This window comes from Bos indicus x Bos taurus, chromosome 5 (assembly GCF_003369695.1).
Source record: "Bos indicus x Bos taurus breed Angus x Brahman F1 hybrid chromosome 5, Bos_hybrid_MaternalHap_v2.0, whole genome shotgun sequence".
NCBI lineage: Eukaryota > Metazoa > Chordata > Mammalia > Artiodactyla > Bovidae > Bos > Bos indicus x Bos taurus.
Genome location: NC_040080.1, coordinates 24,757,828 through 24,784,158, shown reverse-complemented (window position 1 = coordinate 24,784,158; position 26,331 = coordinate 24,757,828). Strand labels below are relative to the sequence as shown.

General features: G+C 34.2%; 1 protein-coding gene across 9 annotated transcripts in view; it reads right to left on the bottom strand.

The window, feature by feature from the left end:
- The window catches only part of ATF7IP (activating transcription factor 7 interacting protein), a 115,173-nt gene that overhangs the window by 29,296 nt on the left and 59,546 nt on the right, over nt 1-26,331 (bottom strand). For all 9 annotated transcript variants that reach the window (XM_027541393.1, XM_027541390.1, XM_027541397.1 and 6 more), the window contains 7 exons: nt 22,797-22,880; nt 21,285-21,430; nt 19,773-19,910; nt 12,496-12,561; nt 3,755-3,828; nt 3,079-3,167; nt 335-973 (listed from right to left, as the gene is read on the bottom strand). In XM_027541393.1, coding sequence (XP_027397194.1) covers nt 335-973; nt 3,079-3,167; nt 3,755-3,828; nt 12,496-12,561; nt 19,773-19,910; nt 21,285-21,430; nt 22,797-22,880 — 1,236 coding nt within the window. The remainder of the gene's footprint in view (nt 1-334; nt 974-3,078; nt 3,168-3,754; nt 3,829-12,495; nt 12,562-19,772; nt 19,911-21,284; nt 21,431-22,796; nt 22,881-26,331) is intronic.

Sequence of the window (26,331 nt, the reverse complement as noted above, 5' to 3'; positions counted from 1 at the left end):
CATACTGTTTTCTGTATATTCAGATATATCTGCAAAATGTATTATGAAAGTAATTCACAATGCTTGCTACAAAGACAAAATTAAAAATTTTCCCAGGTTAGGAAAACTAGTAAAAGATGAATTACAAATGATAACTTCTCAGTCAAAATAAAGTCTCAGATCCCACTTTAACATCATTCCTCTTGGGTAACTAAAATAGTCTCTGTGAAATTCTATTCACTCTGTCTTCTAATAATGTTTGTCAACTACATACACACATACACACACAAATTCAATTATCTACAGACTATTAACAAGCTTGCATTTCTATTATTAAATCTACATGTTGACTTACCAATTCTTGTGGTGGTAGTGCTGCTCTGTTCTGCAGGAGATGAAGTACTAAAAGCAGAAATTGGAATTTTCATCTGTATAGGACCTCGATTATTTGACGGACTATAGAGTCCTGATGGGCCTACTGTAGGTAAAGAAGTCCTGGTGGCTTGTACAATAGAGTGTGCTGTTGGAACGGCCTGTACAGCAAGTGTTGTTCCTAACGGTGCAGCACTGGCAGGAGAATTCCTTTGAATACTAGGACTGGGCACAGAAGGAACGTTGTTTGGTTTCGTGGGGTTTGGCAAAGATGGCAAAGACACTGGATTTTTGGTAAGACCACTCACTGTAGGTGGGCTTTGTACAGAAATGAATTCAACGTTGCCTGATGGTTGATTGGTCACTAAAGTCCCTGGATGGCTCTGGAGGAGCTGAGGCTGGGAGGATACAGCAACAGGTACATGTAAAATCACTGGTAAAGACTGTAAAGAGATTGTAGGTTGGGGATTTCCACTAGGCACCTGAGTAGAAGCAACTACTGTAGCTGTGTTGGGTGCAGGAAGAACTGACGTGGCTGTCAGAGAACCTGAAGTCACTGGAGGCTGCAATTTAGGTTGACTACTGACAACCGTTGGAGGAGTGACAAGATTGGTTGAAGATACTATAAAAAAAAGAGAGAAGTTTCAGTTTAAATGCTATCTTTATCAGCTAAAATAATACAAAGTTGATGTAGTGCAATATATACAGTAGTCTCTCATATCTTTTAATTTGATTTAAATTCTTGAATTCTTAGATTATTTGCAGAATCATTTCTGCATCTACATTTGGTACATTATGAAAACAGCACGTTTTATCATTAAGATGGAGGACTGCTATTTCTGTACCAAGAGTCTCTGAAAATTAGCATACTTACTTCAGAGTTACTAGCGGGAAATACAACTATAAAACAGTGAAAACTAGGCAAAATTGTAAAGACAATTTTGAAAGTACATTAAAAATGCCTTAGAACACTGGCAATATATAAACTCAAACAGAGTATCTAGAAAGAGTATCATAAATTCATAATAGGTGAACTTAGTGATGGTATTTTATGATATGGATAAAGTGAAACCTGTACCTGTGGATCCAATTTTACTGAACTCCCTGGGAGAAGAACTAGTGAGGAGAGGCTACTACCTCTATTAACATTCTACTGACATTATGTGATATGGAAAATAACATAGGGAAGATGGGAGAAGAATTAAGGAGCTGACAACAAAGAGCAGAGTAAATCAAAATGTTGGTCGCTGGGAGTTTTATAGTCTTTTTAGTTCAGCCATTTATGTATCTTCTCATTTGAGCAGGTTTAATAAAAATCAATGACTAAGTCTCCTTCTCACTGATTTGTAAAGTCTTTCCAAAATCACAGGCACACATAAAGCATTACTGCTGCATACCAAATAAGGCTGGCTGGCTCAAGGACGAGTGCTCGGACGACTGGCTGAGCTGTAAGCTGAGCTCACAGCCCATTTGATGGAATACCACTTTTACTTGAAAGACTGACTTATAAACATACTAGGGTTATTCACACTTGGGTATCTGGCAAATTTTTTCTTGAAAATAAACCAAAGAAGGTAGAGACTTCAAAGAAAACAACCAACAGTATCGATTGGCAATAGTAAAATCTGAGTTTAAAAAAAAAACTTAGAACTTGGGACAATACATCTACCTGCCACCCTGAGAGCATGGTTAGCTTCCCAAATCTTTAAAGGCTCTTCTGAGAAAAACTGATAACAAAGTAAATAAATACAATTAAAAAAAAATTATTAATGAAATGTACCAGTGTTTGGAAGACTTAGAAAACTCGGTGAATATTTTCCAAGTGATCAATGAATGATATTAGTAAAAGACCCATCCAAGTACAAGAGAGATAAACGAATTTAGTGAAAAATGTACAAACGTTTATTGGTGTGATTTCTGATTTCACTTTGCAACTAACCTTTAAGAAACCATTACTTGCTATGTCAAAGAATAATACCCACATTCTCTCTAGGCCTTTTCCAACTACATATTTGTATGAGGCTGAATTTTCTTCACATAATTCAACTAAAACAACAAACTGCAACAGATTGAATGCAGACACAGATATGAGAATCCAGGTGTGTTTGGCCATCTTAATGTTTTAAGTGAAGTTTAAAAGAGACATAAAAATTTAATATAATAATACTCTTTTTGCTAATTTTTTAAATTTTGGTTAAGAGCTACTTTTCACTAAAACTTGCGACTTATGGTATGTAATTCTGTGGTTTAATTGCTAAATCATGCCCAATTCTTCTATGACCAAATGGACTGTAGCCCACCAGGCTCCTCTGTCCATGGGATTTCCCAGGCAAGAATAGTGGACTGTATACTGGTACAAAATACAGGTTTGCAATTATTTTTAAGTGAATTAATAAACATTAAAAGATTATATGTTTTAATTTCTACCATAGTAAATATCAATTATATACCCACATAAATACAATTCTGTAGATTCTTAATAATTTTTAAGATTATACAGGGATGTCAACACCCCAAAATTTGAGAATCACTACAGCAGAAATCTGAATTTCTGTATTTTTATGCACATCTGTGATCCTACTTTTTAAACAAAATTTTGCTCTTAGCACTCAATTTTACATAACTGTGTTCAGTTTCTTAGTCCATTTCAAGCTCAAAAGTGTGTAAGAAAAGAGAACAAAAGCCTTCAATTCCTAACAAAATGTATTTTGGTGTTAAGAATATTACCTGTATTCACAGGGGTTTGAAAAGATGGTGGTGCACTCTCACTTATATTTCTTTTGGACTCCAACATCTGTCTCACCGTGTTTGTATTTCTGTGAAATAGATACACACACAAATGGTCACTGGACATGCCGTTCTAGGGGATATCTACTTATGCATACAGAAAGCAGTGGCTCATAGGAAGAAAGGGTAGCTAGACTTGGATATTAATTTAAAGCACTAAACTGGGAGTGAATGCGGTGAAGCAAAGCTGGTATGAAAACACTGGAATGTTGGGGTGTAGGGCGTCAGGGGAAGAGTCTTCCTTTTATATTCTATGTCCTTAATACTTTAACCTGAAAACCAAATATGGGTCCGAATATCTGCAACACATTAGTTTTTATCAACTCTGACCAAAGAATTTCTCAAATACTTAAGGTAATACTATTTAACACAAGTGGATAAAGAAATCTGCAATGACAAAAGAAAGCCTTATAAAAAAACTAGCAAAATCAATATCCATAGGAGAACAATTACAGCAAAGCAAAAAGAAGCAAATATACTTAATTCAGTATACCAAACACTTATCTCTACAAAAATATATAGCATCACATTCTAAGATCTTTCTGCACAATAAAGAAAATCAGAACCTTGTTCTCTTAATGAAAAACTTGATAAACAGCCTGTTTACAATTCTCACCTGTAGGGCACACTGTTATTGCTGATGACATCAACTACAGACTTTCCTGGTGATACAGGTGGGTTTGGTGGGTTCTGGGGAGAAAAATACCAAGGTAAAATAAAGCCCAATTCACAAGCAATCTTTCAGTCCTCTAAGTGCTTTGTTAATATGTTATCTGTTATTTCTATGCTGCTGCTAAGTCGCTTCAGTCTTGTCTGACTCTGTGCAACCCCAGAGATGGCAGCCCACCAGGCTCTCCCGTTCCTGGGATCCTCCAGGCAAGAACACTGGAGTGGGTTGCCATTTCCTTCTCCAATGCGTGAAAGTGGAAAGTGAAAGGGAAGTCGCTTAGTGGTGTCCGACTCTTAGTGACCCCATGGACTGCGGCCTACCAGGCCCCTCCATCCATGGGATTTTCCAGGCAAGAGTACTGGAGTTGGTTGCCAGTGCCTTCTCCCAGCTTATTATCTAAGAATGGTTATAAATACTGTTACCTCATAAGACCCCTTTAGAAATGGCAGAATTGACTGCTTTACTGTGGAAATAGGGCATTTGATGACCAAAACGTGTAAATTAATCATCACTATTCTACAAAACAAGACTTAGAAACTTATGTTTTTTGCCACTTACTTACAAATCTGTTGCAAAATTTAAGTCTTTTTGTAGGTGTAAAATAAAAGGATTAGGGAATTAATGGTATTAGATCAGGAGTCTGTGAACTTTATAAAGGGCCAGATTGTAAATATTTTAGGCTTTGCAGCTACTCAGCTCTGCCACTGTAGCACAGAAATTAGCCATAGATGATATGTAAGTGAATAATCATGGTTGTGTTTGAATAAAATTTTATGTATGGACACTGAAATATGAATTTCAAGTTATTTCTATAGTACAGGAGAAAATCTTTCTAAGAAAAAAAAAAAAACCTTGGCATTGGCACATATTAAAGTGCTTACACAAATTAGTCTATTGTCACAACTACTTACTGTATGAAAAGTGAATAATTCCTAGACCTCAGTTTTTTATGAGTAAATAAATAATGTGAAAATAGTTTATATGCTAAAAGTGTTCAGTAAGCATTAACAATATGAATCTAAAGAATAACTAGAAAAAAAAATAAATAAATTTAAAGAATAACTAGATACTCATTCAATAAACATCTAGTAAATGCCTACTAAATACCTAGCAGAGGAAGCACCAGATTACAAGCAGAAACTCAAGAAACAAGGAAAATATTTGTTTATCCTCAGAAGTAACTGATTACCAATTAAGTGGTATCCTAGGTCACAAAATTATTTTTATAATTTTTGTTTAAAAAAAACTACTTGTCACTATGTGACTTATAATTTCATAAAAAGATGCCCCAATTATAACTTCAGTACAAACTAAGCCTTTTTCCATCCTCCAAAACAGGGACTATAGAAATACAGTTGTAACATTTATATGCTAATTATCATTATTTGGGCCTCCATTATAATTCTTTCATCATCTATTTCTTAAACTGAGAAAAATAAGTCCACTCAAATCTTAATTAAATATAATACATATTAAACAAAAGGTGATAAACAGAAGCATATCAAGCAGATGCCACTAATCACTCTTCTCAACAACAAATATATTTTGCTACTTTTTATAGGATAAAAGAATGATTTTATCTGTGTAGAGGAGGAAAAAAGATAAAGAATTAAGATAAACTGCTCTGACAGAAACATTTGAAATATCTAGAAAAGGAAATGAAAGTAACATTGTAGCCTCATTGGGAAAAGTTTTAAAAAATTTTTAGGGGAAAGAAGTGCATCTTCTAGTAAGTCTTTGAGTAATCAGTACACTCAAAACACTTAAAATGAAGGTACACATTTCAGAGGGAAAAAATATAAAAGGAGTATAAGCATAATAAATAGGTATATATAAGTAAAGTATGGCTTAATGTCACTGGATGGAGGACCTTAAACACTACAGTGTGGTGACATCAGCAAGATGGCAGAACTGAAAATCCTATAGAATCCTTCCCTTATGAAAACAATGACTTAACAACTTAAGGATCAAATTTCACTTGTAAGAAGTCAAGAAACCTGTTGAGAGATTAGAGCACCCTAAATGAGAGTAAGCCCCAAAGAGATAAATAGTACAAGGTAGGAAAGTCTGTTGCACTTAACCATCATATCCCACCTCCTTCCTTCCACAGTGTAGTAAAATAGAAAAGAAAAAGGGAAAAAAAATCCCAAAAAGTGTCCTCTTCTTCAGGAAAGAAACACTGGAATTTGCATGCAACACTGACTTTCGGAGGACACTGATCAAGGTACTGGCTTCCGTCTCACCCAACTTGGAAGAAGCAGCACACATTGGGTGTCTTGGGGGGTAGATGAGAAGAAAGGCAAACCTCTTGGCTTGGTACTAAACCAGAAAACTGGCAGTAATACAGAGAGACAGTAGGGGTAACTCCAGTATAATGGTTTGCTAAAGCAGCAGCAATTTGAAAGGCAGATACCAGGTCGGGGATGGGACGTTCCCAAATAGAACCAGACAAAACTCTGCAGATTGGAGATACACACACAAACGCCAAGAAAATGCCATCTCTGAAAAAAGGTTTGAAAGGAGATCAGAGTTATCTAACTTGACCTACTAGTAAAGGTCTTCATCTGTACAAAGATATTCCAAAAAGATGGGAAGTGTACTTTTTCAAATGCCTAATTTCAGCAAAAGAGAAACATACCAAAAAAAACAGAGAAATATGGATCAATCTATGAAATTAATCTCTAGAAACTAATCTTAAAGAAACAGACCTAGGAACTACCCAACAAAGAATTCAAAATGACTATCATTAAGATGCTCAATGAGACAGAAAAGAACACAGAAAGAAAACTAAATGAAATTAGGAAAATAAAGCAAGAAGAAAATGAAACTTCAGAATAGAACCAACAGAAATTCTGGAGCTGAAGCCTACAACAACTGAATTTAAACATTTACTAGAAGGGATAAAAACCAGACTGTATCAAGCAGAAGAAAGAATCAGCAAACCTGAAGATAAATCATTTGAAATTATTGAGTTAAGAGAATCAAACAGAAAAAGTGAATGAAAAAAAGGTAAAGACAGCCTAAGAGATTTATTAGACACTATCAAGTGGGCCAATATACAAATATGGGAAAACAAGAATGGAAAGAAAGAAAGTAGGCAGAAAGCCTTCTTAAGTAAAGGCCAAAATCTTCCCAAACTTAAGAAAGAAAACCGACAAATTCAAGAAGGTGAAAGACTTCCAACTCAAAGAGACCTACACTAAGAAACATTATAGTCAAGTTGTGAAAAGTCACAAAGGTTGTAAAAGTGGCAAAAGAAAAGGGACCCATCACATTTAAGGCTGCTTCCTTAAGATTATCAGTGCTTTTATCTCAGAAAAAACCTAGCAGGCCACAAGGGAGTGGAATGATATATTCAAGTGCTAAAAGAAAAATACTGCCAAGCAAGAATATCATAACCAGCAACACTATCATTGCAAAAATGAAGGCAAAATTAAGAGTTTCACAGTAAATACAAAGCTGAGTGCATTTTGCACCACTAAATCCACCATACAAATGTTAACCAGAGTCCTTCAAGTAGAAATGAAAGGACACTAGAGAGCAACCTGAAAGCAAAGAAAAATATAAAACTCTCTAGTAAAAGTAAATACAAAAATAAATACAAAATACTGCATTACTAGAAAGTGGAAATAGAAATCCCACCTAATTCTAGTACAGAATTTAAGTATAAAATATAATTGTAAATCTATATTAACGTACACACAATACAAAAAGATATAATGTATGATATCAATGAAGTGGTGGGAGGAAAAAAGTGACCTGAATTTATTTCCAGTTTAAAACAGTTGTAAACTTAAGAGACGTGCAAATCAAAACTACAATGAGATATCATCTCACACCAGTCAGAATGGCCATCATTAAAACATCTATAGTATTATTAAAATGTCCATCCTACCCAAAGTGGTCAAAAGTTTCAATGCAATCTCAATCAAAATTCCTGTCATTTTTTGCAGAAATAGGAAAAGGCATCCTAAAATTCAAATGAAATCTCAAGAAATTCTGAATTACCAAAACAATCTTAGAAAAGAACAAAGTTGAAAGCTTATACTTCTAATTTTAAAACATGTTACAAAGCTACAGTAATCCAAACAGTATGGTGCTGGAATGCAGACAGACACATAGAAATGTCAAACAGAATACTGACCCCAGAAATAAACTCTTAATGTAAACACTCAAATGATATTCTACAAGGGTGTAAAGGCTACACAATGGGTAAAGAACACTCTTTTGACAAACTGTGTGAAATTGGATATCCAAATGCAAAAGAATGAAGTCAGACCATTAAATCATATATAAGATTTAATCCAAATGGATTAAAGACATAAAACCTAAAACTATGAAATTAAGAAGAGAAAACACAGAGGAAAGCTTAACGACAGTGGATTTGGCAATGATTTCTTGGATCAAAGCAAAGGTAACAAAAGCATTAACAAGACAAAGAAGATTACATCAAACTTAAAATCTTCTGCACATGAAAGGAAACAATCAACAGAGTGAAAAGGACACCTACATGATGGCAGAGAATAACTACAAATCATGTAACTGGTAAGGTGTTAATATCCAGAACATAAAAAGAACTCCTACATCTTAACAATTAAAAGATAAGTAACCAGATTTATGAATGGCCGAAGGACCTGAATAAACATTTCTCCAAAGAAAATATGCAAAATGATCAATAAGCATGTGAAAAGATGCTCAACATCACTAAGCAGAGAAATGCAAATCAAAACCACAATGAGATAAGGCCTCACATCCATTAGGGTGGACACTATCACAAAAGAGGAAAAAAAAATTTTTTTGCCAAAAATATACAGAAATTGGAACCCTTGTGCCATGCTGATGGGAATGTAAACGATGTGACTGTTCAGTTCCTCAGTGTTACTTGTTCAGTCGTGCCCAACTCTGCAAGCCATGGACTGCAGTCCACCAGGCTCCTCTGTCCATGGGATTTTCTGGCAAGAATACTGGAGTGGTTTGCCATTTCCTTCTCCAGGGGATCTTCCAGACCCAGGGATGGAACTGGGGTTTCCAGCACTGAAGGCAGATTCTTTACCGACTGAGCTACCTGGGAAGCCCTAAATGTGACTTTAGCAGTGATGTGACTGCAAAAGAAAACTATATGGAGGTTCCTCAAAAATAACAGAATTACCAAATGACCCAGCAATTTCACTTCTGGGTAGAAATATCCAAAACTTTGACCTCAAAGAGGTATCTGCACACCAATGTCATTGCAGCATTATTCGTAAGAGCCAGAAGTTGAAACCAGCCCAAATATCCATCAATAAATAAATGGATAAAGAAAATGTGGTATATACATACAATGCAGTATTAGCCTTAAAAAAGGAAATCCTGTCATATGCAACAACCCAGATGAACCTTGAGAACACAATGCTTTGTGAAATAAGATAAAACAAATACTGTATGACTGCACTTATGAGATATCTAGAGAAGTCAAAACCATGGAAACAAAGTAGAATGATCATTTCTAGGGGCTAAAGGGGAGAGGAAATGGTAGTTGTTCTATGGAGGTCTTAGTTTTGCAAGATGAAAAATTCCTAGAGATATGTTACACAATAATGTGAATATAGTTAACACTACTGAATTGTAGGATTTAAAATGGTAAATTTTATGTTAAGTTTTTATTACAATTAAAAAAAAAGAATTATTTTTAATAAAAAATTGAAATGCAGGATTTAGATTAAATCTAAAATTTGAGAATCAACTATAAGTCACTGATTTCCATAAAGGAGAGAAATATCTTGATATTTCTTTTATAGTAAAAAAAAGATAAAGGATGAAAGTTAAAGATATCAGTCATAAAGCCCTAAAATAGATTAAACATGAATACGGTCTTAATAGCAAACTGCTTATGAGGATTTTATTTTCTTTCAGAAATTAATAGAAAATGTTTTAAGCCAAATCTGAATAATGGGGTTTGTTATTAACTGATTAATATCAGAGGACCAAGGAGCAAATCTAAACAGAAGAAAAGAATCTGAAGTGGTATTGCTTGTTTAGTTATTTTGGTAAGGGGGATAATTCTCAATATTATTTTATGTGTCTTGTTTTTAAAGCCTAGAAAGACATATGTAAAATTATAGTGGAAATTAAAACATGGAAGAACAAAATCTTTTGACATTTCTCTAGAAATATCTCTCATAAGAAGAAAACAATAACAAGAATGAGTTAGAAAGATGTCTAAGTTTTGAAATTTAAAACTGGCCTTACAAACTAAAAGAAGTAACACAATTTGAAAGACTGAACACTACCTTAACATTTTCTTCAAGTGCCACACACACTAATTGTTCAAATTAATCTTTTCTGATTTTTAGGAATTACACAGTATTTGTCCTTCTTTCCATACTTATTGTAGCTCTTCAAGACAAACTTTTCAGGGATCATAATATTTTTATCTGTGTATCTTAAGGTCTCTGCCTATCTCCTTTAACTAAACAAGTAAGACCTGGAAAACAGTTCTGATAACAAATGAGATATGCACAAACACTGGAAAAATACAAGGTGGGCAGCACTACTTAGTTCAGACACAGGAGGAAAAGAAAAAAATGGAAAATCATATTGTAAAAAACAATGGAAAAATTTCAAAACCCTATGTTTCGTTCAGGCATAGCAAATAAAGGTTTATACCAATTTTCTAATAGAAGAAACAGTTTTTATAGTGTGACCAAAAAAAAAAACAAACTTTTTTTAAAAGCTGAGAAACTAGAGTTTAAAATCAGAAATGTAATTACATCAGTGAAGAAGACCATAATAAAAAAATCTTTGGGTGTGGCCAAATGAGGATTTGATGATTAGCCTGTGTAAACAAACTGTCAGTTGCTCAAGAAAAGATAAATCAGAGCTTAAAAATTTAAGTTCAAAGAATATAAAGATGCAGAACAGATTTGTAGCTGCCAGAAAACAGGAGGTAAGGGTAGGGTAAAAGCACGGTTGAAATTGTAAAAGAGAAGCAGGAGGGTATCCCTGTGTGGTGTGTATCTTGAACTGTGGTGGCAGGTTACATAAATCTATACATGAGATCAAATTGCAGACAAACACACAGATAAACATAATTAATTTATGTAAAACCTGAAGGAAACTGATAAAGTCTACAAAACTATCTGATAGAACTGTACTAATTTCTTGGTTTTGATAATGTACTATGGGTATAGATTTCACCAATGAGTGAGGCTGAGTGAAGGGTTCATAGGAGTCTGTGTGTTATTGTTCCAATTTCTTGTGTATCTATCATTTCAAAATGAGTTGTTTTAAAAAGTCAAGTAAACAGGATATGAAAATGACTCAAGACAGAAATATCTATAGGAATAATGACTACTACTGAAAAAACTACTATTGGAAATTACTATGTACTAGGCAATAAAGTGCGATTCGTGAGGTCGCAAAGAGTCGGACACGACTGAGCGACTGAACTGAACTGAGGCAATAAAGTTATCAAGACTCAAAGAAATGTAACTTGCTCAAATGAAAAAAAGAGGAAAAGAAATTCAACTAAAAACAATACTGCAATGTACAATGCTATACTAAAAATCCATATTACAGAATAACTAAGGAAACAACAGAAAGCAAAGACTAACTGCAGACCACAGTTTGTGCTATGCTACGACACCTGTACTAAACTACATGGAGTAAGAAAGGAAGAGGAGAACTGGGCTACTTGAGGCCGTGTAATACTGAACTGTTTTGCAGGACATAAGAGACTAAACCACTACACTGGCAAATACAGGCATGCCTTGCTTTAGTGCACCTCACAGACACTGCATTTTTAAAAAACTGAAGGTTTGTAGCAACATGCGTCAAGCTTGGTACAATTTTTCCAATAGCATTTCCTCACTTCTTGTCTCTGTGTTACATTTTGGTAATTCTTGTAATATTTCAAACTTCTTCATTATTATTATACTGCTATTTGTTGTTGTTTTAGTCACTGAGTTGTGTCTGACTATCTGTGATCCCATGGTCTGTGGCTTACCAGGCTCCTCTGTCTATGTGGTATTCCAGGCAAGAATACTGCAGTGGATTGCCATTTCCTTCTTGACCCAGGGCTCAAACCTGTATCTTCTGCATTGGCAGGTAGATTCTTTACCATGTAGCCACTAGGGAGACCCTATTATAGTCTACAGTGATCTGTGACCAATGATCTCTGATGTTACTGCAATTATTTTATGTTTTGCATTTTTTAATTAAGGTATGTACATTAAAACGTATCTAAACGATTTTTCAGACATAATACCACTGCTCACTTAATAAGACTACAGAATTAATGTAACATTTATGTATTTTTTTCTTTAATGAAACATTTTTTTTTTTTTTTAACAAATTTGTGGCTTGCTTTATCACAATAATTGCTTTACTACAGTGGTCTGGAACTGAACCCACAGTATCTCCAAGGTATGCCTGAGAGAAACATGGTAAGGCAAATCCCCAAAGCTTAATTTTAAAGATGGATAGAAAATACAATTTCAAGAATGCCTTACATATACATATTACATGTACTGATGTTCATATGAAAACAATGAGGATTAGAAAGGGTTAATGAGCAGAAGTTCCAGAAACAACATGCAGGAAGTACACAGTGTAAAAGAAAATTTCAGACTTCTTTCCTCCTAGGTCAGCACCTCCTAAGATTACCACTTAAAGCTAAATATCAACTATCCAAGAATAGAAATTCTTACTTCTTGTCTTTTCTTAAGATCTTCTTTGGCTGCTCCAAAGCGTTTGGTTAACCTGGCTATCTTGGCCTAAAAAAAGCAAAAATGAGACAGAAATCAAATGGCATTATAATATTAAAAAGGAACCTGTGCATACATAACAAGAAATCTATGGGTAATAGGATCCTCAGAAGACAGTCAACAGCAAAGAAAATAAGACAAGTTGTTGTATAATCCTTGACTTCAAAACCCAAAGTAAACACTCTTAAGTTTTAGAAGATTGGCTTTTTTCCTCCTTGCTCACAAACCAGCATATTTCTGAATATATGTGCTTGCATTTCTTATTATTTAACATAGTTGGAACCACACTTAATTTTCTCACTGAGAATTATATATTAATAGTAAACATATCTATAAATCACAGAAGATCCCTAACCAATAGTACATATGAGTCTGAAATTCTCTAGGCCAGAACACTGGAGTGGGTAGACTTTCCCTTCTCTGGGGGATCTTCCAAACCCAGAAATCAAACCCAGGTCTCTTGCATTGCAGGTGGATTCTTGACCAGCTGAGCCACAAGGGAAGCTACATCTACAGTAATCAAATACTTCTTTTCAACAATTAACCTACTGGCAGATAAATAGCAGCAAGATCTTTTTTGACCCATCTCCTAGAGTAATGAAAAATAAGTAAATAAACAAATGGGACTAATTAAAAGATTTTGCACAGCAAAGGAAACCATAAATAAGATGAAAAGACAACCCTCAGAATGGGAAAAAATATTTGCAAATGAAGCAATTGACAAAGGATTAATTTCCAAAATATAAAAACAGCTTATCCAGCTCAATATCAAAACAAAAAAAAATACCAATCAAAAAATGGGTAGAAGACCTAAATAGACATTTTTCAAAAAAGACATACAGATGGACAAAAAACACATGAAAAGATGTTCAACATCACCAATTATTAGAGAAATATAAATCAAAACTACAATGAGATATCACCTCACATTGCTCAGAATGGTCATCAAAAAAAAATCTACAGACAACAAATGCTGGAGAAGGTGTGGAGAAAAGGAAATCCCTTACACTCTTTGTGTGAATGTAAATTGATACAGCGACTGTGGAGAATGGTATGTATGTGTGTGTAAGTCGCTCAGTCGTGTCCAACTCTTTGTGACCACATGGACTGTATACAGTCCATGGAATTCTCCAGGCCAGAATACTGGAGTGTGTAGCTTTTCCCTCCTCCAGGGGATCTTCCTAAACTAACCCAGGGATGGAATCCAGGTCTCCCTCATTGCAGGCAGATTTCTTTACCACCGGAGCCACAAGGGAAGCCTGGAGAACAGTACAGAAGCTCCTTAAAAAAACTACCATATGACCCAGCAATCCCACTACTGGGCATATACTCAGAGAAAGCCATAATTCAAAAAGACACATTCACCCCAATGTTCAATGCAGCACTATTTACAATAGTCAGGACATGGAAGAAACCTAAATGTCCATTGAGAGAGAAATGGATAAAGAAGATCTGGTACATATATACAACAGAGTATTACTCAGCCATAAAAATGAATGATATAACGCCATTTGAAGCAACATGGATGGACCTAGAGATTTTCATACTGAGTAAAGTCAGACTGAGGAGGAGAAATATTGTATGACATCTCTTACAAGCAGAATCCAAAAAGAAATAATACAAATCAACATTTACAAAACAGAAACTGACTTACAGACTTAGAGAAAGAACTTATCATTGTCAGAGGGAAGGGATACAGGAAAGGTTTAGTCAGGGAGTTTGGGACAGACATGTACATACTGCTATTATTTAAAATGGATAACCAACAAGGTCCTACTGTATAGCACAAGGAACTCTGCTCAATGTTATGTGACATCCTGGATGGGAGAAGCGTTTGGGAGAGAATGACAGATGTATATGTATACCTGAGTCCCTCTGCTGTCCACCTGAAACTATCACAACACTATTAATCAGTTATACTCTAACATAAATAAAAAGTATTAAAAAAAGAAAAGAAATGCCTGAGATGGAAAAGGTTGGGAAAGAAGACACATGGCAGAAGGGGGCTTTAAAAGCTCTCACCCATCTCAGGAAATTGAGAACACTATCTGAATGTTCAGGACATAATGCAAGCTCACAAGTGGCCTGAAAAGACCCTAAGCTGCCACCTCAGACTAGCTTTCAGAATTTATGCAAGCAGGAAGAGAAGAATAAGGCAAGTGTGATAAAACAGGTTGTAAATGGTCTAGCCTAAGTGTTGAAAGAGTACCCCAATGCAGTTAATCTGCAAACATTTGGGAGAGTAACCATTTTATTTTTTAGGCTCCAGGCATTTAAATGAAAGTTGCTCAGTCATGTCTGACTCTGCTACCCCATGGACTGTAGCCTGCCAGGCTCCTCTGTCCATGGAATTCTCCAGGCCAGAATACTGGAATGAGCTGTTCCCTTCTTCAGGGGATCTTCCCAATCCAGGGATTGAACCCAGGTCTCCTGCATTGCAAGTGGATTCCTTACTGTCTGAGCATTTAAGTTAACTGTCAAAATATCAGCTGACCACTAAGCTAACAAAACATAGACTTCAGTGACCATACACAATAACGAATATATACTTTCCAAAAATTGTTTAGAAAACCCACTAATCAAGCAAACAACAACAAGCAGCAATAGCAAACCCTAGATAGAAGGGGAAAATCTGATTTTCTGAATTGTCACATTGCAATATTCAAAATATCCATTTAAACAGTAACAATGAACAAATTAGGGCATATGCAAAGAAGTAAGAAAGTATGGTTTATTCACAGAAAGAAAAAAAATTAACAGAAATATAGCTCAGGCATAAGACTTACTAGACAAAGACTTTAAATAAATGGTTTTAAATCTATTCAAAGAGCTAAAGGATACCATTGAGAAATAACTTGAAAAGAAAAAAAGGAAAAAAATGTCTCACTAATAGAGAGAATATGAGTAAAGAGACAGATATTATATCTTTTTTAAAAAGCATAAATTCTGCAGCTAAAAGTACAATAACTGAAATTAAGAAATTCACCAGAGAGATGGGAGGACAAGACTGTGAAAGAAAAGTTTTGTATACTTTTTTGCATAATAGGTATTAATTCAAGAGGTTAAGTTTAATCTCCAGAGTGATCACTAAGGAAAAAATAAAAACTTTATAGAAAGAGAAAAATGAAGAGAGTTTAAATGGTTCACTAGAAAAAAATCACAAAATAAGGCAATAATGTAGGAATTAAGCAACAAAGAAGGTGAAAGACAAGTAAAATGGTAGGACTAAGTCTTTCTTTATCAATAATTTAAATGTAAAGAGATGAAAAACTCTTCAGTTAAAAGGCAGAGATTGGCAAAGTGGATAATAAATCATAACCTAACTCTATGTTGCCTACAAGACTTCATCAAAATGTAAAATTTCTGTGCATTAAAAGACATTATCAAGAGAGGAAAGTAAAAAGAAAACTTACAGAATGGGTGAAATAGTCATAAATCATGTACTTTAAAGTGTTCAATATCCAAAATATGTAAAGAACTCTTACAGCTCAACAATAAAAAGGCAAAAACAAAAAATCCAGGAATAAAAATAACTTAAATTTTCTCTAAAGTAGATACACAGATGTTTAAACAACACATGAAAAGATGCTGAACATAAGTAGCCACTAGGAAAACACAAACCAAAATCACAATGAAATACCACTTCATATCCATTAGGATGTCATAATTATTTTTAAAAAACACAGACAGTAACAAATGTTAACAAGGAAATGGGAGAAATGGAAACCTCAACATTGCTGGTGGGAATATAAAACAGGAAACAACTGACTGTTCTACAATCAATTAAAAGAATTACCATATGACCCACAATTCCATGCCCCAAAGATTTGAAAACAAGTATTCAAACAAATACTTGTATACAAATGTTCACAGCAGCATTATTTTCGATATTCAAAAGGTAGAAAGAACCTAAATGCTCATCAAATGTTCATCAACTGAAGAATACATAAATAAAATATGTGTATGTGTGTGTATGTATACACAAGTTAACATCTTGAATTAATTCCTATTTATTTTCAACAGTATAGAAAGATAAATATTACTTAGCAATGAAAAGGAATATAGTAGTGATACATGCTACAACATGTATGAATCTTAAAAACATTATGCTGTGAAAAAACAGGCCAGACACAAAAAGTCACATATTGTATAACTCTGTTCATATTAAATATGCAGTATAGGTAACTCAGTAGAGACAGAGAGCAGATTAGTGGTTCCCAAGAGCTAGGGGGAGAAGGAAATGAGAAGTGACTATTTAATGGATACAAGGTTTGCTTCTGGATTGATAAAAATGTTCTGGAACTAGATAAAGATGATGATCATACAACAGTGTGAAGGTACCAAATGACACTGAACTGTAAACTTTGAAAGTAACTGCTATCCAAATTTTACTTCCATAAATATCTAAATATCAGAACAACAAAGAAAGAGATGGGAACTAAATCGGGCTGAGTAAAATGTAAATAAATGGCATGGTAAGGACAGATCATAAATGAATGGAAGCTACAATATGAAATCAAATGGCTGAAATAAAAATACTGTGAGCATTAACACTCTGCAGTGGGCTTTCCTGGTGGCTCAGTGGTAAAGAATCTGCCTGACAATACAAGAGGTACAGGTTTGATCCCTGGTCTGGAAAGACACCACATATCGTGGAACAGCTAAGCCCGTGCACAACAACTACTGAGCCCGTGCTCGAGAGCCTGGGAACCACAACTACTTAGTCCATGTGCTGCAATTACTAAAGCCCGCACACCCTGGAGTCCATGTGCAGTAACAAGAGAAGCCACCACAACTAGAGAGTAGCCTCCACTCGCCTCAACTAAAGAAAACCCCACACAGCAATGAAGACCCAACACAGCCAACAAATAAAGATTAAAAAAAAAAATACTCTGTAGGACAGTGAAGCAACTGGTGGGATTAGGAAAAGTGGATCAAAAACTAGGAGATCTAAGTTACAAATCAGAAAATGAACACAGGTTTAAACTGGTACACAACTGAGGAAACTGAACTACACAGAAGAGAATTAACATGCAGCATTTTAGAAAGATGAATACAATGCTTGAGAAGGACCAGTAAAGATGTAAAAAGCAGTACCAAAGTGGTCGTGTAAAAGGCTGCTATTATAATCAAGGAACTGGGTAATGATGGTCTTGTAGAAAGTTAAAAGATGTAAAAGACAGACTTTTATAAGAAATTTAAAAGTTTTAATTTGGCAACTCACTGTGTATACGTGAAGTGATATAGAGGAATTAGTTTCCAAGAACTAAAAAATTGTGAATAAAAGAAACAATGGGAAGACATTCCTTGAAGATTTTTCTGAGAATTCAAGAATTTTGAGTAAGGGGAACAATGTGCAACTCCACAACATGACTTATTTGTGGAGAAGATGATTGATTTGATGCTGCAAAGATTAAGATTCTAAGGCTACAAAGAAATATGCTAGTGCAAAGGTTTATTAAGTTAGAGACAGACTTGTATCTTAAAAATATGAGTTAAAATCTCAGGTTCTAAAAGCACAAAATCATAGATGCAGCCATGGGACTGATAACAAACCATGAATGAAATTATTCTCTTAAATCTTCCAACATTTTCAGTTCTAATTCAACATTCTAAATAGTACTAGTAAAATAAAATGTAATGATCAGACAACACTATCACTAACTATATAAGGACCCGCTAAAGGTAAGAAACAGGAATAGTGTTGTCCTAAATGATGCATTATAAAATAACTACAATGACCTTATTATTAATAAAGTCTCACTTTAAATAAAATTTACAATATTAAATTAAAAAACTACACTTGTTGGCTGAGATACATAATTCCTAAAATCTAGTCACAGTTGCTTGCAATTTGCTTTCAACTGCGCAACTTTATTTTCATGAAACACTTCTCCCTTATTTGTAAGTAAGGCTCTATAAGTGGTTTTCAAGTCAGCATCTGAGACAATGCTCATTTTTCAGACAACCTACCAAATAGAAACACATTCCCTTCTGACAGAATGAATGCATTGATGAAATTTCCCAGTTTCTTAATCTTGGAATGAAATTAATTACTAACACATGCTACCATGTGCACATTTCAACTAATCAGAAGCTCAAGCACTATGTGTTAATATACAGACATATTCAATAAAAAATTAAAAGTAGCAATTATTCATAAACACAGATCAACAAACTAATGTCTTTAAAAATACAATTCATTGGAGGAAATAGATTAATATAAAAAGAATCACAGCAAACATTATTTAGTACTTAACAGCATTTTAGATGATGCCAGCCTTTCTTCACTGACTGAAGAAATACTGAAGATGCACTACCAAGATTATTTCTGAGGCTTGGCATGGGTTGATACATATCTCAAAAGTATGTTGAAGTCTGAACCCCAAGTATTAGAACACAAACTTATCTGGAAATAGGTAATTGTAGAGGTAATTACAGTTGACCCTTGAACAACATGGAGTTGAACCGCATGGGTCCAATTATACATGGAAATTTTTTTTCAATAAATATACTATTCATATTTTCATTTTACAGATCTTTAAATTGAGTTAGAGTCTGTGTTCAATTAGAGATCACCATAACTGAAATCAAAGGAACTAGGGTTTGAGTTCTGATTCTATCCGAACTGTTCACTGCTGTGGGTGAGTCATTTATGAATTTCTTCATTTTCTGAGGCAGGTACCAGTACACAGATTTTCAACTGCAGGCAGTGGGGACAGCACCTCTAACCCTTACATTGTCTAAAAGTCAACTCTAGTTAAGATGAGGTCCTACTAGAATAGTGTGGGTCCTAATCCAGAGTGACTAGTATCCCTAGAAAAGGGGGGAATTTGGAAGCAGACACACATACAGACACAGCACTATGTGAAGATGGAGCCAGAAATCACAATGATACTTCCACAAGACAAGAAATGCCCAAGATTGTCAGTAAACCGTAGGAAGCTAGAGGAGACAAATGCAACAACTCTTTCTTACAGCCTGATGGCAGCTTGACCTTGGGCTTTTAGCCTCCAAATCTATGAGACACCACATTTCTGTTTTGGAAGTCACCCAGTTGATGGTATTTTTTTTAATGGCAGCCTGAGCAAACTAATAGCGATTCCTTTTATTCCTAATACTTATAAGTTAAATATACTTTATTGTCAACTTGGAAAACATATACTAGAAAGTAAGTTATGAGAATGATGACATGTGGATATGCAATTTACTGTACAAACCTGTAGTTCAGCAAGAACTGTTTTATGCCTCTTGTTACACTCAATCTTTTCCACTCGTGTTTTCAATTCTGCCAATGTCTTATCAAATACAGCACACTGCAGTGCACACAATTTTTCTTCCAGTAACCACTGTACAACCTAAAAATATATATTCCTTTGTTACAAAAATGGAATTTCAAGCAAGCAGCAAACAGTAAATATTCTGAAGTACTCATAAGACAGTACTAATACATTAGCTAGTTTGTTTAAAAAAAAGTACTGGCATCCATAACACAATGATATCTGTTGAAATCCTCTACTTCTGCCTATATATAATATCTACTGTAACAGAATAAAATGTACTAAAAATAGAAAATTTCCAGAGGGTGAAATTTTTAAAACATTTTGAAATTGGAAGTTTTAATATTTTCCTCCCATACCCTCTATTGTGATTTGAGGAAACAAGGTGAAGGACCAGATTTTAATATTTTCTAATCTGTTACAGATGATATTTTTAGCAGACACTAAGAATCTCACTGCTCTATGAAATTTACTCACAGTTTTTGTATTTATCTCATTATGGACCCATAAAGAGGACACATGGTGCGTATCCATGGACCACACTTGAGTAACACTTTCCTAGAGGAGTAAACCCTCAGTATACACAGATGTTTTCAAAATCCTTTCACATAGCTATCTTCATATTTCTAATAGCTCTAAAAGAAAGACTAAACTGGCATTATTATCACCATATGATAAAAAGATCCGAGAGAAAAAAAGCTACTTTTTTACTGTCTCTGTTCCTTTCTCTAATGGGGATATTTACACTTTGAGGCCTAGGTTATTTATAATTTCACCATTAAATCTGTAAGGCTTTGAAAAATTAATTTCACCCAAGTCTCCTATTCTTCTCTTAAAAAAAGATTTGTCGACATTTATGAACACATTTTGAAAAATATATTAAATACTTCATATTTTCATTATTTTTATCTCTAGTCTAATACATACAGTGAGAAGTTTCCAATGCCTGTACTTTAAATATTCCTTTTCCCTAGTCCTTCCAGAGCCTTGTTCATACCATTTTTAATACTAACCCTAAAACACATAACAAAGAGCTTAGAATGCAGGGACTTACAGTCATGAAATCAGCTTATGAAAAAAATTATAAAAGCTAAAATGTTAACATATGAGACTCTAATGTTCCTACTAGAATGAAGTTGAGTGTAGAAGGGAAAAAAAGCTGAAAACTGATACTCAGTTTTGTATAAAGCAAGTAAGAAGTCATAATGTCTCTCCTATTTTGATGATTAGTATCATATCTTTAGAAAAACAAAAACAATTTAGCTTCAAAAGAGTCACAAGGAATTTTAGAATTAAATTAAGGGTAATAAGCCCAATCACTTTCTTCAAGTTCTTTGTTTCTATGAGAAATCTGAATATGTCAATAAAATACAGAGTAAAGTCAAAAACCTAGAAGAATAAAGATGGTGGTGCCTTTTATTTAATATGGTTTTAACTTATAATCTCTAACACCTTTTGTAGCTTCTGGTTTATATCTCCTTTGGCTGTAATCTTTACTTGAAATTCTGCCTCATATTCCTCTTCCAAATATCGACGGCGTTTGGACTGTATATTGTCCATGTCCTCTGACTTAGAACGTTTTCTTCTAAAGAATTCACCTGAAAAGAAAAAGTAGGTGTTTTTATTCAACACCAATTAGATGCTTTTATTATAGACTTTAATGCTTATTTTCCATCCTCAGGAAAATATTATTTCTATCTACAAAACAGCTTTCTCAATCATTTGCTTTTGTGATCAGAAAAGTTAGTAGATAGCTTTTAGCTTTAAACTTGAAATGATTTTCAATATGCTAAATATGAACTTCCTAATGGCTAAATAAGCAAATGGACGAACAACATGAACAAAGAACATTCTTTCCTCAAAATCTTCCTATTAAGATGGAAGATGAACTAACAATATGAGATCATCTCAAACTCATTCCTTTTAATAAATTCTATATACAACATGAATTCTGACAAAATACAGCATTCATTCACAAGTCACAGATTTCTCAGCATGCATTCTCATATCACATACTTCTACAACTGTGCATAGCTTTAATTATTTAATTCTTTCCCCTCAGTAATATTTTTTCCTCACTAAATTTAGGAAAAATTCTTCCTTAATCATTAGCCTTAGGAAAATAACATATCAACAGTTACTCTTAACATATCTTAAGAAATTGCAAATATATATTGATAAAAATAATAAAATTAATGTTATTAGGAAAGCAATTTGGTAAATAATAAATATTCAAAGACCTTCACTTAGAAATTTGTTTTAAATACTGACAACACTCATGAGATCATAAGCAAGTTTTATCTGGTTTCTTTTTGAAAGAAAAAAAATATAAGAAAGAAAATATTAAAATCTCCACACTTATTAAAGAAAAATGGCTATATGTGACCATAAATTTTCCTCTCTACCTCACCCTATATCCATATCTATGTGCCTGATTTAAAATCCAATTCTATTCCACAACTTTTCTTGTATTATAACTTACACATGCACAGATGGAGGGCAGTAAGACAGAGAGTTACAGAATACCAATTTCTTGACTTCTGGTCCAGTGATCTTTCCGTAAACCTAATGACATTCAGTTACATTGTTTTCCCCTTCCCATAAGGCTTAAGAACTTTAAATAAACTGAGATACATACTTTCATTAGCCATATCACCTCAGACACAATTCCTATAGGCCCATGATCTAAAAGAAAATCTAAAACAACTTCTCTCAAGATATTCAGATAGTACCTTACTAAATAGTAAGCTTAAATCTTTCTTATGGAACAATGGAAAGAATAAACAAAACAATAAAGCACATGAAATAATTAACATTGAGTTAACCATCAACAAAATGATTTTACTGTGGCTTACTTAAACTGAAAAATTTTACAATCATTTCATGGACAGAAGAGTATTTTCTACAGCCTTAAAAGCAGAAACAATTTTTAAAACAATTTCAGGTTTGCTTGTACATGCTTACTTTTCTCAGAAGGTCTTTCATCTTCACGTATTACTTGCTCTTCCTCCTCAGGTTTGCTGTCCTTTTCATTGCTTTCTACTTGTTCTGTAACAAAAATAGAAAAGGAAAATTTCTTCCAATATAATTTGTCAACAGTTCATAATAATTTATATTTTTGGTGTAATTAACCAGCTAATGATATTTTATAAAATCAGTCTCAAAATGTAAAATATTGGGAATAAAAAAAGGAGCATGAACTGGTGGAAATCAATGACCAAGTCTAGCTTTAAATGTTCTTGCAAGTACATAATAAACTCTTAACATGGAAAAAAAATAATTTTGATTTTAAAACAAAATATCTTAATAATTTACTGTCATCAATAGATGTGAAAACAACTACTATAGTGCATTTAGATTCCTTTACATTCAGTTATTAAAACTAAAACATTACTTGTGACTAATTACAAAAAAATACAAAAAAAATTACAAGTTACTGACAAACTCAAAACACCTAATATTTTTGACCAGATAGGCTGAATCACTATTTTAATGGTTATGGATAGGTAAAGTCTATCCTAAAGATATCTTTTATCCTAAAGATAAAAAAAAAGTTTTACTAAAAAGTATTAGCTACTTCAATACCAGTGCCAACAACTAAATTAGCTAGGTGCTTGACATACATTACTTCTTATTCTCCAAATAATCCTACACGATAAACAGTATTTTTGCCATCATGTAGATAAGGAAAGTAACATTCGGAAAGGTTAAGTAATTTTCGGGCTTCCCAGGTGGCACCAGTGGTAAAGAACTCGCCTGCCAATGGAGGAGAGTAAGAGATGCAGGTTTAATCCCTGGGTCAGGAAGATCCCCTGGAGGAGTATGGTAGCCCACTCCAGTATTCTTGCCTGGAGAATCCCATGGACAGAAGAGCCTGGCTGGCTTCACAAAGAATAGAACATGACTAAAGCAATGTAGCACAGGTAATTTTCACAAGAGGCATATAAAAGCTAACAATTAAAGAACGTGACCAAAAAATATTTATAAAGATATCTATACAACTGCAATGTTATAACAAAGAAAATTCCACAGGCACCAGAAATGGCCTTTGGTCAATCAATTTATAGCTCCTCAACTAACTCAATCATTTAGGGGAGAAGAATGATTCTCTAATCACTAATCACTAATATACTTGGATTCTATTTTTCTCCCTTATATCCTTTAGCTTCAATAAAACATGCCATATTTCATCATATACTGCAACCAAAATTAAATAAGCAATGATGTGCATATAGCACTATATAAAGATTCCAATAAGGCATTTCTGCTTCAAACACCAGGATTTTAGTTTCAACAGCCCTGAGTAGTGTGTGTGTGTGTTAGTTGCTCAGTTGTGCCCAACTTGTGATCGAATGAACTGACTATAGCCCACCAGGCTCCTTTGTCCATGGAATTCTCCAGGCAAGAATACTAAGTAGAAGCTGAGGTTTAAAAAAAAAAAAAAAAAGGGAATTTTTAGGAGAAAACAGGCAAACACGACTGTTTGTTTCCTATTACAATATTTTTCACACTAAGATATTAAAACAATAAATCTGTAAAACACAACAATAGTAAAAACAAGAATGTTAACACAGTACATATAAAGATTACTGAGACTATACTTAAATTTTAAAGTTTAAAGTATTAGAAAATTAACTTCCTATTTACCACCCTATGCTCATGAGAAATGTTTTTCAGATTTCATCCCTCAACCTCAGTTCAATGAAATCAAAGTTTGTTTTGCTCCTTTGTAGACTACACATTCATTACAAAGCATTTACTGTATTTACTTTCCCAAGTTTTCTTGTCTTTAATACTAAGGGTGGTGACTCCCATAGTTTCCTAGTTTCCAGAGTAACTGGGTTGCTTAAGATTAAGATTTACATAGTCTTAATTCAGCAAACCATCATACCACCAAAGGACAAAATTAGTCTTGTAACTTCAATCGATCAGAAAACAGCAGAGCAAACTGGCCTGGTTTGGTCTGCCTGTCTTATGTGTATGTTACTCTCCCTCTTCTCCAAGAGAGATGTCAAGCTAAGCTTGCGATTCCTTCATTTTATTAAAAAAACTCCTCTTATCATCCAATTCCCTTTTTCCAAATTTGTTTAGAAGATGAGACTATATTCTCAATACTTAAAACACTTATTAGGACTTAAAAATAGACAAAGAGAATTAAAATTTAGGCTTGAGTTTGACTTTATTAATAAAGAATTTGGGATTAAAAAAATGGTATTAACAGAATCTACAGAAAGGAGTAAGGCCCTATCTTTAATATTTTTTGTTGTTGCTCACAAAGCCTATACAGAATCTAAGTGAACTTGCATCAACTCAGAATAATAATCAAAAGCCTATGTACACAGGTTTATATATAACTTAAAGTAGTTTCTGGGATTCCTAAAAGTTATCCAAATACTTAGGTTAAGACTGTTTTTGTTTTTTAGAAGCTGTCCTCATCCACAGTTTCTGCTGTAATCCCTCCCATCTTGAGTACAGACTCATATATTGGCATGCTTTCATATGCATTTCTATCTGTGGTATTCTTTCAACCAGATGAGACAGTAAATTCCCTAAGAGCAGGTACCAAACCTTGTAATTTTGGTGATCCTAAAAACCTTGGGAGAGAGCTAAGACAAATCTTTCTGATGACAGTTACCTTTAATATAATTCCACTAAATTACAGTAGAAAAACTGTGTTGTAGAGGATAAGAAGACAGAATTTACATCAGGGGTTATTTCCCCATTTTCAGAATTACATGGAATAGAACTCTATTCCAAAAAAATATGGACAAAACCATTGCCCTGGGTCAGAGTTGACAAACATTTTCTGTAAATGGTCAAAACATAAGTATTTTCAATCTTGTGGGCTCTATGGTCTCTGACACAACTGCTCGATTCTGTGCTTATGATGGGAACTACTGATAAAAAAATATGTAGTACATAAACAAATAGATGTGGCTATGTTCCAAGAGAACTTTATTGACCAAAACAGTTAGGGCTTATAAGTCATAGTCTGCAATTCCCCACCTTAGATTAATGTCTCTGAGAAACACTTAAAACAAAAAGTTCCTACAGACTAACTAAAGACAATATAATCCACAAAAAAAAAAAAAAAGGCAAAGAAGATAAAACAAGCAATTTATAGATACTAGGAGAAGGCAATGGCACCCCACTCCCGTACTCTTGCTTGGAAAATCCCATGGATGGAGGAGCCTGCATGGATGGAGGAGCATGGCTGCAGTCCGTGGAGTCGCAAAGACTGAGCGACTTCACTTTCATTTTTCACTCTCACGCACTGGAGAAGGAAATGGCAACTCACTCCAGTGTTTTTGCCTGGAGAATCCCAGGGACGGGGGAGCCTGGTGGGCTACCGTCTATGGGGTCGCACGACTGAAGCGACTTAGCAGCATCAGCAGCAGGAACATAAATAGCCAACGTAAATGTCAACCTCACAAGACATATTAAATGTCAGGAAAATGTGGCATTACTGGTAAAATGTCTTTTCCAGAACATTTTTAAA